At 55.9% G+C, this 13566-nt stretch overlaps 1 protein-coding gene across 1 annotated transcript in view; it reads left to right on the plus strand.

Moving 5' to 3' along the window:
- Nucleotides 1-13566, plus strand: part of LOC115124168 (tuberin-like) — a 93327-nt gene that overhangs the window by 50602 nt on the left and 29159 nt on the right. The window contains 6 exon segments of the mRNA XM_065002199.1: nucleotides 1773-1934; nucleotides 2131-2289; nucleotides 3099-3211; nucleotides 4827-4982; nucleotides 4985-5080; nucleotides 6390-6632. Coding sequence (XP_064858271.1) covers nucleotides 1773-1934; nucleotides 2131-2289; nucleotides 3099-3211; nucleotides 4827-4982; nucleotides 4985-5080; nucleotides 6390-6632 — 929 coding nt within the window.

Raw genomic sequence — 13566 nt, forward strand, 5'->3', positions numbered from 1 at the left:
CTAACTACTTCCTGTTGTAGTTTGGACGGTGTTTGTCTGAACTCTCGGTTCCTACGTCAAACCCGTTCCCTGTGGCGATGTCACTCCCCTTGAAGACCGGTGTAACTTGTCCTACAGAACAGTAGCCGTGTGTTCCGTTAGAGGTGTTCCGTTTCCCCTGGCGGTGGTTACCGTGGTTACCGGGATGCGATAGGGGGTCTCCAGGGAGGAATGCTGAAGGGAGATGTAGACCAGGTGGGATATTACGGTACATCAGTTCCCCCGGGCCCTCAGTTCTGAGCAGCGTGTTGTTCTAGTGTTACCGGGATGCGATGGGGGGTCTCCAGGAAGGAATGCTGAAGGGAGATGTAGACCAGGTGGGATATTACGGTACATCAGTTCCCCCGGGCCCTCAGTTCTGAGCAGCGTGTTGTTCTAGTGTTACCGGGATGCGATGGGGGGTCTCCAGGAAGGAATGCTGAAGGGAGATGTAGACCAGTTGGGATATTACGGTACATCAGTTCCCCCGGGCCCTCAGTTCTGAGCAGCGTGTTGTTCTAGTGTTCTCTCTCTCTCCTTCAACATAAAAGCACCTGGTCTTCCTCTATCTCTGACACCAGCTGTGGTTCCCTTTGTAGAAGAGACACCCTGTCAGCAGTAAGCATAGCACTTCACATCCACAGAGGGAACAGATGACGGATCATTTCAAGAGCCCAGGCTGCCGCTACAGTTACTTATACCAAGTCCCAGCTTGTTTGTGTGTGTGTGTGTGGGGGGGGGAGAGAGATTGGCTCGTCTGTGTGTGTACATCAGCGGTGTACACCTGAGAGAAAGATAAGAGCCAGGCTGTGTGTGGGAGAATGCAATGCTGTGTGTGTGTGTGTGTGTGTGTGTGTGTGTGTGTGTGTGTGTGTCAGTGGAGTGGAGGCTGCTGAGGGGAGGACAGCTCATAATATTGTCTGGAAGGGAGTAGTTGTAATGGTATCAATCATAATATTGTCTAGAAGGGAGTAGTTGTAGTTGTAATGGTATCAATCATAATATTGTCTAGAAGGGAGTAGTTGTAGTTGTAATGGTATCAATCATAATATTGTCTAGAAGGGAGTAGTTGTAGTTGTAATGGTATCAATCATAATATTGTCTAGAAGGGAGTAGTTGTAATGGTATCAATCATAATATTGTCTAGAAGGGAGTAGTTGTAATGGTATCAATCATAATATTGTCTAGAAGGGAGTAGTTGTAGTTGTAATGGTATCAATCATAATATTGTCTAGAAGGGAGTAGTTGTAGTTGTAATGGTATCAATCATAATATTGTCTAGAAGGGAGTAGTTGTAGTTGTAATGGTATCAATCATAATATTGTCTAGAAGGGAGTAGTTGTAGTTGTAATGGTATCAATCATAATATTGTCTAGAAGGGAGTAGTTGTAGTTGTAATGGTATCAATCATAATATTGTCTAGAAGGGAGTAGTTGTAGTTGTAATGGTATCAAAGGTTATTTATATTTAGAATGTGTTTTGATTCCATTCACTCCGTTCCAGCCGTCATTATGAGCCGTCCTCCCCTCAGCAGCCTCCACTGGTGTGTGTGTCTCTCTGACACCCCTCTCTGACACCCCTCTCTGACACCCTCTCTGGCACCCTCTCTGACACCCTTATCTGGCACCCTTATCTGGCACCCCTCTCTGACACCCTTTCTGGCACCCCTCTCTGACACCCTTATCTGGCACCCTTATCTGACACCCTCTCTGACACCCTTATCTGACACCCTCTCTGACACCCCCTGGCTGTAGGATGCACACCTCCAGTACCACGTGTAGTCTGGGATCTTCTGACGAGAACACCGTGAGCCAGGCAGACGATGGGTTAAAGACCGTCCACCTGGAGTTAACGGAGACCTGTCTGGACATGATGGCTCGATACGTCTTCTCCAACTTCTCAGCGCTGCCCAAGAGGTACGCACGGACGGGGGGGTTGACCACGGGATATTTTCTGCCTTCATTAGTGACCTCGTGGGTCTTCACTCTAGTCTTCATTATTCACCCAATCACAACGGGGAAAAGGACACGAGGTCTTCTATGATTATCAACTGCCATAAGCCCTCGGAACTAAGTGACCTTGACTTGACCCCTGACCCTTAACCTTTGCCAGGTCACCTATAGCAGAGTTCCTTCTGGCGGGGGGTCGCAGTATGACCTGGCTGGTGGGTAACAAGCTGATCACCATAACGACCAGTGGTGGGGTCAGGAGCCAGGCCCTACTGGGAATGGACATGGCTGAGAGGCTGGGAGGAGGGGGAGAGATGACCAGGTAACCACACACACACACACACACACACACACAGGAGCCAGGTCCTACTGGGAATGGACATGGCTGGGAGGAGGGGGAGAGATGACCAGGTAACCACACACACATACACAGGAGCCAGGTCCTAGTGGGAATGGACATGGCTGAGAGGCTGGGAGGAGGGGGAGAGATGACCAGGTAACCACACACACACACACACACACACAGGAGCCAGGTCCTAGTGGGAATGGACATGGCTGAGAGGCTGGGAGGAGGGGGAGAGATGACCAGGTAACCACACACACACACACACACACACACACACACAGGAGCCAGGCCCTACTGGGAATGGACATGGCTGAGAGGCTGGGAGGAGGGGGAGAGATGACCAGGTAACCACACACACACACACACACACACAGGAGCCAGGTCCTAGTGGGAATGGACATGGCTGAGAGGCTGGGAGGAGGGGGAGAGATGACCAGGTAACCACGCACACACACACACACACACAGGAGCCAGGCCCTACTGGGAATGGACATGGCTGGGAGGAGGGGGAGAGATGCCCAGGGAACCACACACACACACACACACACACACACACAGTAACCCATATACACACACACGGTAACCCATACACACACATACACACACACACGGTAACCCACACACACACACGGTAACCCACACACACACACACACACACATGGTAACCCATATATACACACTCACAGTAACCCATATATACACACTCACAGTAACCCATACACAACCACACTGTAACCCACACACACACTGTCAGTAATATCCGGTCTCTCTCCTGCCCCCTGTAGGTCAGACCCCTCCCTTCACACCCGTCAGACCAAAGAGGCTCCGGCCAAACTGGAGTCCCAGTCCAGTCAACAGCTCAACAGAGCCTCACGCATCAGAGTACGATCCATGTCAGGTAGGAAGAGGAGGAACTCTCTCTCACTCTCTATCCTTCTCTCTCTACTGTCATCAGAGTACGATCCATGTCAGGTAGGAAGGGGAGGAACACTCTCTCACTCTCTATCCTTCTCTCTCTACTGTCATCAGAGTACGATCCATGTCAGGTAGGAAGAGGAGGAACTCTCTCTCTGTCTCTATCCTTCTCTCTCTCTCTCTCACTCTCTATCCTTCTCTCTCTCTATCCTTCTCTCTCTACTGTCATCAGAGTACGATCCATGTCAAGTTGGAAGAGGAGGAACTCTCTGTCTCTCTCACTCTCTATCCTTCTCTCTCTACTGTCATCAGAGTACGATCCATGTCAGGTAGGAAGAGGAGGAACACTCTCTCTGTCTCTATCCTTCTCTCTCTCTCTCACTCTCTATCCTTCTCTCTCTCTATCCTTCTCTCTCTACTGTCATCAGAGTACGATCCATGTCAAGTTGGAAGAGGAGGAACTCTCTGTCTCTCTCACTCTCTATCCTTCTCTCTCTACTGTCATCAGAGTACGATCCATGTCAGGTAGGAAGAGGAGGAACTCTCTGTCTCTCTCACTCTCTATCCTTCTCTCTGTCTCTCACTCTCTCCTTCTCTCTCTCTACTGTCATCAGAGTACGATCCATGTCAGGTTGGAAGAGGAGGAACTCTCTCGGTCTCTCACTCTCTATCCTTCTCTCTGTCTCTCACTCTCTATCCTTCTCTCTGTCTCTCACTCTCTATCCTTCTCTCTGTCTCTCACTCTCTATCCTTCTCTCTGTCTCTCACTCTCTCTCTCCTTCTCACTCTCTATCCTTCTCTCTGTCTCTCTCTCTATCCTTCTCTCTCTACTGTCATCAGAGTACGATCCATGTCAGGTAGGAAGAGGACGTTCTCTCTACCTAGCTATCTAATCTATACACTACATGATCTAAAGTAGCATTATGCTAGTTTTATGTATGTTTGTAATAGTGTGTTATATGTGAAAGTGTGTTTGTATTATAAATTGTAATTTAATGTTTAAGGACTCTTGGAAGATTAGTCCAAATGGGGACTAAAAGAGATCCAAATCAACATCTCATTACAAAATCGTGGGCATTAATATTGAGTTGGTCCCCCTCCACTCTTCTGGGAAGGATTTCCACTAGATGTTGGAACATTGCTGCAGGGACTTGCTTCCGTTCACCCACGAGCATCAGTGAGGTCAGACACTGATGTTATGCGATTTAGGCCTGGCTCACAGTTGGTGTTCCAATTCGTCCTAAAGGTGTTTGATGGGGTCGAGGTCAGGGCTTTGTGCAGGCCAGTCAAGTTCTTCCACACCAACCTTGACAAACCATTTCTGCATGGATCTCGCTTTGTGCACAGGGGCATTGTCATGCTGAAACAGGAAAGGGCCTTCCCCATACTAAGTAAGGCCATTCTACTGCCAATTTTTGTCTATGGAGATTGCATGGCTGTGTGAGGAATAATGTTCTGGGGCAACGGGTGTGGCTGAAATAGCTGAATCCACTAATCTGAAGGGGTGTCTCTATCTCTCCTTCGTTCCATGTAAGGTAGGGATGGTGATATGTCACTAATCACTAATTCCTCCTTCTCTCCGCCCCCCACCCCCTCAGGTGGCCATGCCCTCCGTGCAGGTCCAGCCCAGAGCCTCAGCCCCCTGGTCTCACCCTCTGAGGGGGGGGAGCTGTGTGGTGTCCCCCTCTCTCCCCCCTCCTCCTCCTCTGGCCCCTGTCTGGATGGCCTGGAGCCCCCCTCTCCTTCCCCCTGTGCCCCCCTAAGGACCCTCTCAAAGACAAGCCCAGCCTGGCAGAGTTCCTGCCCGTTCTGACCCAGGGATGGGCTGAGATCTTCATACGCAGACCCTCAGGTAAACACACACACACACACACACACAGGACACCTGGTAACACACACACACACACACACACACACACACACACACACACACACACACAGGACACCTGGTAACACACACACACACACACACACACACACACACACACACACACACACACACACACACCTGTTGAATAACTTCCTCTTCATCTGTTTACACATGGAAGATACAGACCATTTTAAATTATTTTCTCTTTTCTTCTCCATCTCTCTTCCTCCTCTGACCTGACTAATTCAAATCACATCAAATGTATTTATAAAGCCCTTCTTACATCAGCTGATATCTCAAAGTGCTGTACAGAAACCCAGCCTAAAACCCCAAACAGCAAGCAATGCAGGTGTAGAAGCACGGTGGCTAGGAAAAACTCCCTAGAAAGACCAAAACCGAGGAAGAAACCTAGAGAGGAACCAGGCTATGAGGGGTGGCCAGTCCTCTTCTGGCTGTGCCAGGTGGAGATTATAACAGAACATGGCCAAGATGTTCAAATGTTCATAAATGACCAGCATGGTCGAATAATAGTAATCACAGTGGTTGTCGAGGGTGCAAGGTCAGCACGGCCAGGTGGACTGGGGACAGCAAGGAGTCATCATGTCAGGTAGTCCTGAGGCATGGTCCTAGGGCTCAGGTCCTCCGAGAGAGAGAAAGAAAGAGAATTAGAGAGAGCATACTTAAATTCACACAGGACACCGAATAGGACAGGAGAAGTACTCCAGATATAACAAACTGACCATAGCCCCCCGACACATAAACTACTGCAGCATAAATACTGGAGGCTGAGACAGGAGGGGTCAGGAGACACTGTGGCCCCATCCAATGACACCCCCGGACAGGGCCAAACAGGAAGGATATAACCCCACCCACTTTGCCAAAGCACAGCCCCCACACCACTAGAGGGATATCTTCAACCACCAACTTTCCATCCTGAGACTAGGCCAAGTATAGCCCACAAAGATCTCCGCCACGGCACAACCCAAGGGGGGGGCCAACCCAGACAGGAAGATCACATCAGTGACTCAACCCACTCAAGTGACGCACCCCTTTGGTTAATAAATTCCTAAAAGTCTAAGTCATTGGAGGTGGGGGGCGCTAAGCTGACATATGGAATGGTTTTATGATGTCATACTGTGGATCATTTCGCTATTAGGACCCTGTTTACGTGATAAGACCGATTTTCACTTAAACTGACTGATTTTGATGGGGATTTCGTGATGTGACTCAGATTGACCCCCCCGGGGCGTCAGTGGACTCCAGGGGGGTAATTGACTTCTCTCCTGTCCAGGTAACACCAGCTGGTTGATGTGTCTGGAGAACCCTCCCAGTCCCTTCTCCTCTGAGCTGGGTAACATGCCTCTCCAGGAGCTGTCCTCTGTCCTCATGGCCATGGAGGGGGTCAAGGAGCCCCCCACCCAGACTGCCAGCGCCCCCGCCAGCACAGCCACCCCTGCCCCGACTCCCGTAGCCCTTAACCCCCCAGTACCCATCCAAGGGGGCAAGCCTGGACTCATTCAGCGCTCTAACACAGGTGAAGAGGGAGAGGGGAGGGGGGTGTAGTGGTGTGTTGGATATTATAAGTGTGTGTTGATGGGAGGGGTCAGTGTGTGTTGATGGGAGGGGTCAGTGTGTGTTGATGGGAGGGGTCAGTGTGTGTTGATGGGAGGGGTCAGTGTGTGTTGATGGGAGGGGTCAGTGTGTGTTGATGGGAGGGGACAGTGTGTGTGTTGGTGGGAGGGGACAGTGTGTGTGTTGGTGGGAGGGGACAGTGTGTGTGTTGGTGGGAGGGGACAGTGTGTGTTGGTGGGAGGGGACAGTGTGTGTTGGTGGGAGGGGACTGTGTGTGTTGGTGGGAGGGGACTGTGTGTGTTGGTGGGAGGGGACTGTGTGTGTTGGATAGTGTGTGTGTTGGTGGGAAAGGACTGTGTGTGTTGGTGGGAAGGGACTGTGTGTGTTGGTGGGAGGGGACTGTGTGTGTTGGTGGGAGGGGACTGTGTGTGTTGGTGGGAGGGGACAGTGTGTGTTGGTGGGAGGGGACAGTGTGTGTGTTGGTGGGAGGGACCAGTGCAGCTCCCCAGTCACCACCCAGTACAGCTCCCCAGTACAGCTCCCCAGCCACCACCCAGTACAGCTCCCCAGTCACCACCCCAGTACAGCTCCCCAGTCACCACCCCAGTACAGCTCCCCAGTCACTACCCAGTACAGCTCCCCAGTCACCACCCCAGTACAGCTCCCCAGTCACCACCCCAGTACAGCTCCCCAGTCACCACCCCAGTACAGCTCCCCAGTCACCACCCCAGTACAGCTCCCCAGTCACCACCCCAGTACAGCTCCCCAGTCACCACCCCAGTACAGCTCCCCAGTCACCACCCAGTCCAGCTCCCCAGTCACCACCCAGTCCAGCTCCCCAGTCACCACCCAGTCCAGCTCCCCAGTCACCACCCAGTCCAGCTCCCCAGTCACCACCCAGTCCAGCTCCCCAGTCACCACCAGTCCAGCTCCCCAGTCACCACCAGTCCAGCTCCCCAGTCACCACCAGTACAGCTCCCCAGTCACCACCAGTACAGCTCCCCAGTCACCACCAGTACAGCTCCCCAGTCACCACGCAGTACAGCTCCCCAGTACAGCTCCCCAGTACAGCTCCCCAGTACAGCTCCCCAGTCACCACCCCAGTACAGCTCCCCAGTCACCACCCAGTACAGCTCCCCAGTCACCACCCAGTACAGCTCCCCAGTCACCACCCAGTACAGCTCCCCAGTCACCACGCAGTACAGCTCCCCAGTCACCACCCAGTACAGCTCCCCCAGTCACCACCCAGTACAGCTCCCCAGTCACCACCCAGTACAGCTCCCCAGTCACCACCCAGTACAGCTCCCCAGTCACCACCCAGTACAGCTCCCCAGTCACCACCCAGTACAGCTCCCCAGTCACCACCCAGTACAGCTCCCCAGTCACCACCAGTATAGTTCTCCAGTACAGCTCTCCAGTACAGCTCCCCAGTACAGCTCCCCAGTCACCACCCAGTACAGCTCCCCAGTCACCACCAGTACAGCTCCCCAGTCACCACCCAGTACAGCTCCCCAGTCACCACGCAGTACAGCTCCCTAGTCACCACCAGTACAGCTCCCCAGTCACCACGCAGTACAGCTCCCTAGTCACCACCAGTACAGCTCCCCAGTCACCACCAGTACAGCTCCCCAGTCACCACCAGTACAGCCCCCCAGTCACCACCAGTACAGCCCCCCAGTCACCACCAGTACAGCCCCCCAGTCACCACCAGTACAGCCCCCCAGTCACCACCAGTACAGCCCCCCAGTCACCACCAGTACAGCTCCCCAGTCACCACCAGTACAGATCCCCAGTCACCACCAGTACAGCTCCCCAGTCACCACCAGTACAGCTCCCCAGTCACCACCAGTACAGCTCCCCAGTCACCACCAGTACAGCTCCCCAGTCACCACCCCAGTACAGCTCCCCAGTCACTACCCAGTACAGCTCCCCAGTCACCACCCCAGTACAGCTCCCCAGTCACCACCCCAGTACAGCTCCCCAGTCACCACCCCAGTACAGCTCCCCAGTCACCACCCCAGTACAGCTCCCCAGTCACCACCCCAGTACAGCTCCCCAGTCACCACCCAGTCCAGCTCCCCAGTCACCACCCAGTCCAGCTCCCCAGTCACCACCCAGTCCAGCTCCCCAGTCACCACCAGTCCAGCTCCCCAGTCACCACGCAGTACAGCTCCCCAGTCACCACCAGTACAGCTCCCCAGTCACCACCAGTACAGCTCCCCAGTCACCACCAGTACAGCTCCCCAGTCACCACCAGTACAGCCCCCAGTCACCACCAGTACAGCCCCCAGTCACCACCAGTACAGCCCCCAGTCACCACCAGTACAGCTCCCCAGTCACCACCAGTACAGCTCCCCAGTCACCACCAGTACAGCTCCCCAGTCACCACCAGTACAGCTCCCCAGTCACCACCAGTACAGCTCCCCAGTCACCACCAGTACAGCTCCCCAGTCACCACCAGTACAGCTCCCCAGTCACCACCAGTACAGCTCCCCAGTCACCACCAGTACAGCTCCCCAGTCACCACCAGTACAGCTCCCCAGTCACCACCAGTACAGCTCCCCAGTCACCACCAGTACAGCTCCCCAGTCACCACCCAGTACAGCTCCCCAGTCACCACCAGTACAGCTCCCCAGTCACCACCAGTACAGCTCCCCAGTCACCACCAGTACAGCTCCCCAGTCACCACCAGTACAGCTCCCCAGTCACCACCAGTACAGCTCCCCAGTCACCACCAGTACAGCTCCCCAGTCACCACGCAGTACAGCTCCCCAGTACAGCTCCCCAGTCACCACCCCAGTACAGCTCCCCAGTCACCACCCGTACAGCTCCCCAGTACAGCTCCCCAGTACAGCTCCCCAGTCACCACCAGTACAGCTCCCCAGTCACCACCAGTACAGCTCCCCAGTCACCACCAGTACAGCTCCCCAGTCACCACCAGTACAGCTCCCCAGTACAGCTCCCCAGTACAGCTCCCCAGTCACCACCCCAGTACAGCTCCCCAGTCACCACCCCAGTACAGCTCCCCAGTCACCACCCAGTACAGCTCCCCAGTCACCACCCCAGTACAGCTCCCCAGTCACCACCCAGTACAGCTCCCCAGTCACCACCCAGTACAGCTCCCCAGTCACCACCCAGTACAGCTCCCCAGTACAGCTCCCCAGTCACCACGCAGTACAGCTCCCCAGTCACCACCCAGTACAGCTCCCCAGTACAGCTCCCCAGTCACCACCCAGTACAGCTCCCCAGTCACCACCCAGTACAGCTCCCCAGTCACCACCCAGTCCCCAGTCACCACAGCTCCCCAGTCACCACCCAGTACAGCTCCCCAGTCACCACCCAGTACAGCTCCCCAGTCACCACCCCCAGTACAGCTCCCCAGTCACCACCCAGTACAGCTCCCCACCACCAGTACAGCTCCCCAGTCACCACCAGTACAGCTCCCCAGTCACCACCAGTACAGCTCCCCAGTCACCACCAGTACAGCTCCCCAGTCACCACCAGTACAGCTCCCCAGTACAGCTCCCCAGTCACCACCCAGTACAGCTCCCCAGTCACCACCCAGTACAGCTCCCCAGTCACCACCCAGTACAGCTCCCCAGTCACCACCCAGTACAGCTCCCCAGTCACCACCAGTATAGCTCTCCAGTACAGCTCCCCAGTACAGCTCCCCAGTCACCACACCAGTACAGCTCCCCAGTCACCACCCAGTACAGCTCCCCAGTCACCACCCAGTACAGCTCCCCAGTCACCACCAGTACAGCTCCCCAGTCACCACCAGTACAGCTCCCCAGTCACCACCAGTACAGCTCCCCAGTCACCACCAGTACAGCTCCCCAGTCACCACCAGTACAGCTCCCCAGTCACCACCAGTACAGCCCCCAGTCACCACCAGTACAGCCCCCAGTCACCACCAGTACAGCTCCCCAGTCACCACCAGTACAGCTCCCCAGTCACCACCAGTACAGCTCCCCAGTCACCACCAGTACAGCTCCCCAGTCACCACCAGTACAGCTCCCCAGTCACCACCAGTACAGCTCCCCAGTCACCACCAGTACAGCTCCCCAGTCACCACCAGTACAGCTCCCCAGTCACCACCAGTACAGCTCCCCAGTCACCACCAGTACAGCTCCCCAGTCACCACCAGTACAGCTCCCCAGTCACCACCAGTACAGCTCCCCAGTCACCACCAGTACAGCTCCCCAGTCACCACCCAGTACAGCTCCCCAGTCACCACCCAGTACAGCTCCCCAGTCACCACCCAGTACAGCTCCCCAGTCACCACCAGTACAGCTCCCCAGTCACCACCAGTACAGCTCCCCAGTCACCACCCAGTACAGCTCCCCAGTCACCACCAGTACAGCTCCCCAGTCACCACCAGTACAGCTCCCCAGTCACCACCAGTACAGCTCCCCAGTCACCACCAGTACAGCTCCCCAGTACAGCTCCCCAGTCACCACCCCAGTACAGCTCCCCAGTCACCACCCAGTACAGCTCCCCAGTCACCACCCAGTACAGCTCCCCAGTCACCACCAGTACAGCTCCCCAGTCACCAGCTCCCCAGTCACCACCAGTACAGCTCCCCAGTCACCACCCAGTACAGCTCCCCAGTCACCACCAGTACAGCTCCCCAGTCACCACCAGTACAGCTCCCCAGTCACCACCCCAGTACAGCTCCCCAGTCACCACCCAGTACAGCTCCCCAGTCACCACCCAGTACAGCTCCCCAGTCACCACCCCAGTACAGCTCCCCAGTCACCACCCAGTACAGCTCCCCAGTCACCACCCAGTACAGCTCCCCAGTCACCACCCAGTACAGCTCCCCAGTCACAGTCAGTCACCACCAGTACAGCTCCCCAGTCACCACCAGTACAGCTCCCCAGTCACCACCCAGTACAGCTCCCCCCAGTCACCACCAGTACAGCTCCCCAGTCACCACCCAGTACAGCTCCCCAGTCACCACCCAGTACAGCTCCCCAGTCACCACCCAGTACAGCTCCCCAGTCACCACCCAGTACAGCTCCCCAGTCACCACCCAGTCACCACCAGTACAGCTCCCCAGTCACCACCAGTACAGCTCCCCAGTCACCACCAGTACAGCTCCCCAGTCACCACCAGTACAGCTCCCCAGTCACCACCAGTACAGCTCCCCAGTCACCACCAGTACAGCTCCCCAGTCACCACCAGTACAGCTCCCCAGTACAGCTCCCCAGTCACCACACCAGTACAGCTCCCCAGTCACCACCCAGTACAGCTCCCCAGTCACCACCCAGTACAGCTCCCCAGTCACCACCCAGTACAGCTCCCCAGTCACCACCAGTACAGCTCCCCAGTACAGCTCCCCAGTACAGCTCCCCAGTCACCACCCAGTACAGCTCCCCAGTCACCACCCAGTACAGCTCCCCAGTCACCACCCAGTACAGCTCCCCAGTCACCACCAGTACAGCTCCCCAGTCACCACCAGTACAGCTCCCCAGTCACCACCCAGTACAGCTCCCCAGTACAGCTCCCCAGTCACCACCCAGTACAGCTCCCCAGTCACCACCAGTACAGCTCCCCAGTCACCACCAGTACAGCTCCCCAGTCACCACCCAGTACAGCTCCCCAGTCACCACCCAGTACAGCTCCCCAGTCACCACCAGTACAGCTCCCCAGTCACCACCAGTACAGCTCCCCAGTCACCACCAGTACAGCTCCCCAGTCACCACCAGTACAGCTCCCCAGTCACCACCAGTACAGCTCCCCAGTCACCACCAGTACAGCTCCCCAGTCACCACCAGTACAGCTCCCCAGTCACCACCAGTACAGCTCCCCAGTCACCACCCAGTACAGCTCCCCAGTCACCACCAGTACAGCTCCCCAGTCACCACCCGTACAGCTCCCCAGTCACCACCAGTAAAGCTCCCCAGTCACCACCAGTACAGCTCCCCAGTCACCACCAGTACAGCTCCCCAGTCACCACCAGTACAGCTCCCCAGTCACCACCAGTACAGCTCCCCAGTCACCACCCAGTACAGCTCCCCAGTACAGCTCCCCAGTCACCACCCAGTACAGCTCCCCAGTCACCACCCAGTACAGCTCCCCAGTCACCACCCAGTACAGCTCCCCAGTCACCACCCAGTACAGCTCCCCAGTACAGCTCCCCAGTCACCACCCAGTACAGCTCCCCAGTCACCACCAGTACAGCTCCCCAGTCACCACCAGTACAGCTCCCCAGTACAGCTCCCCAGTACAGCTCCCCAGTCACCACCCAGTACAGCTCCCCAGTCACCACCCAGTACAGCTCCCCAGTCACCACCAGTACAGCTCCCCAGTCACCACCCAGTACAGCTCCCCAGTCACCACCAGTACAGCTCCCCAGTCACCACCAGTACAGCTCCCCAGTACAGCTCTCCAGTACAGCTCCCCAGTACAGCTCCCCAGTCACCACGCAGTACAGCTCCCCAGTCACCACGCAGTACAGCTCCCCAGTCACCACCAGTACAGCTCTCCAGTACAGCTCTCCAGTACAGCTCCCCAGTACAGCTCCCCAGTCACCACCCAGTACAGCTCCCCAGTCACCACCAGTACAGCTCCCCAGTACAGCTCCCCAGTACAGCTCCCCAGTACAGCTCTCCAGTACAGCTCCCCAGTACAGCTCCCCAGTCACCACCAGTACAGCTCCCCAGTCACCACCCAGTACAGCTCCCCAGTCACCACCCAGTACAGCTTCCCAGTACAGCTCCCCAGTCACCATGCAGTACAGCTCCCCAGTCACCACCAGTACAGCTCCCCAGTCACCACCAGTACAGCTCCCCAGTCACCACCAGTACAGCTCCCCAGTACAGCTCCCCAGTCACCACCAGTACAGCTCCCCAGTCACCACCAGTACAGCTCCCCAGTCACCACGCAGTACA

This window comes from Oncorhynchus nerka, linkage group LG15 (assembly GCF_034236695.1).
Source record: "Oncorhynchus nerka isolate Pitt River linkage group LG15, Oner_Uvic_2.0, whole genome shotgun sequence".
Taxonomy (NCBI): domain Eukaryota; kingdom Metazoa; phylum Chordata; class Actinopteri; order Salmoniformes; family Salmonidae; genus Oncorhynchus; species Oncorhynchus nerka.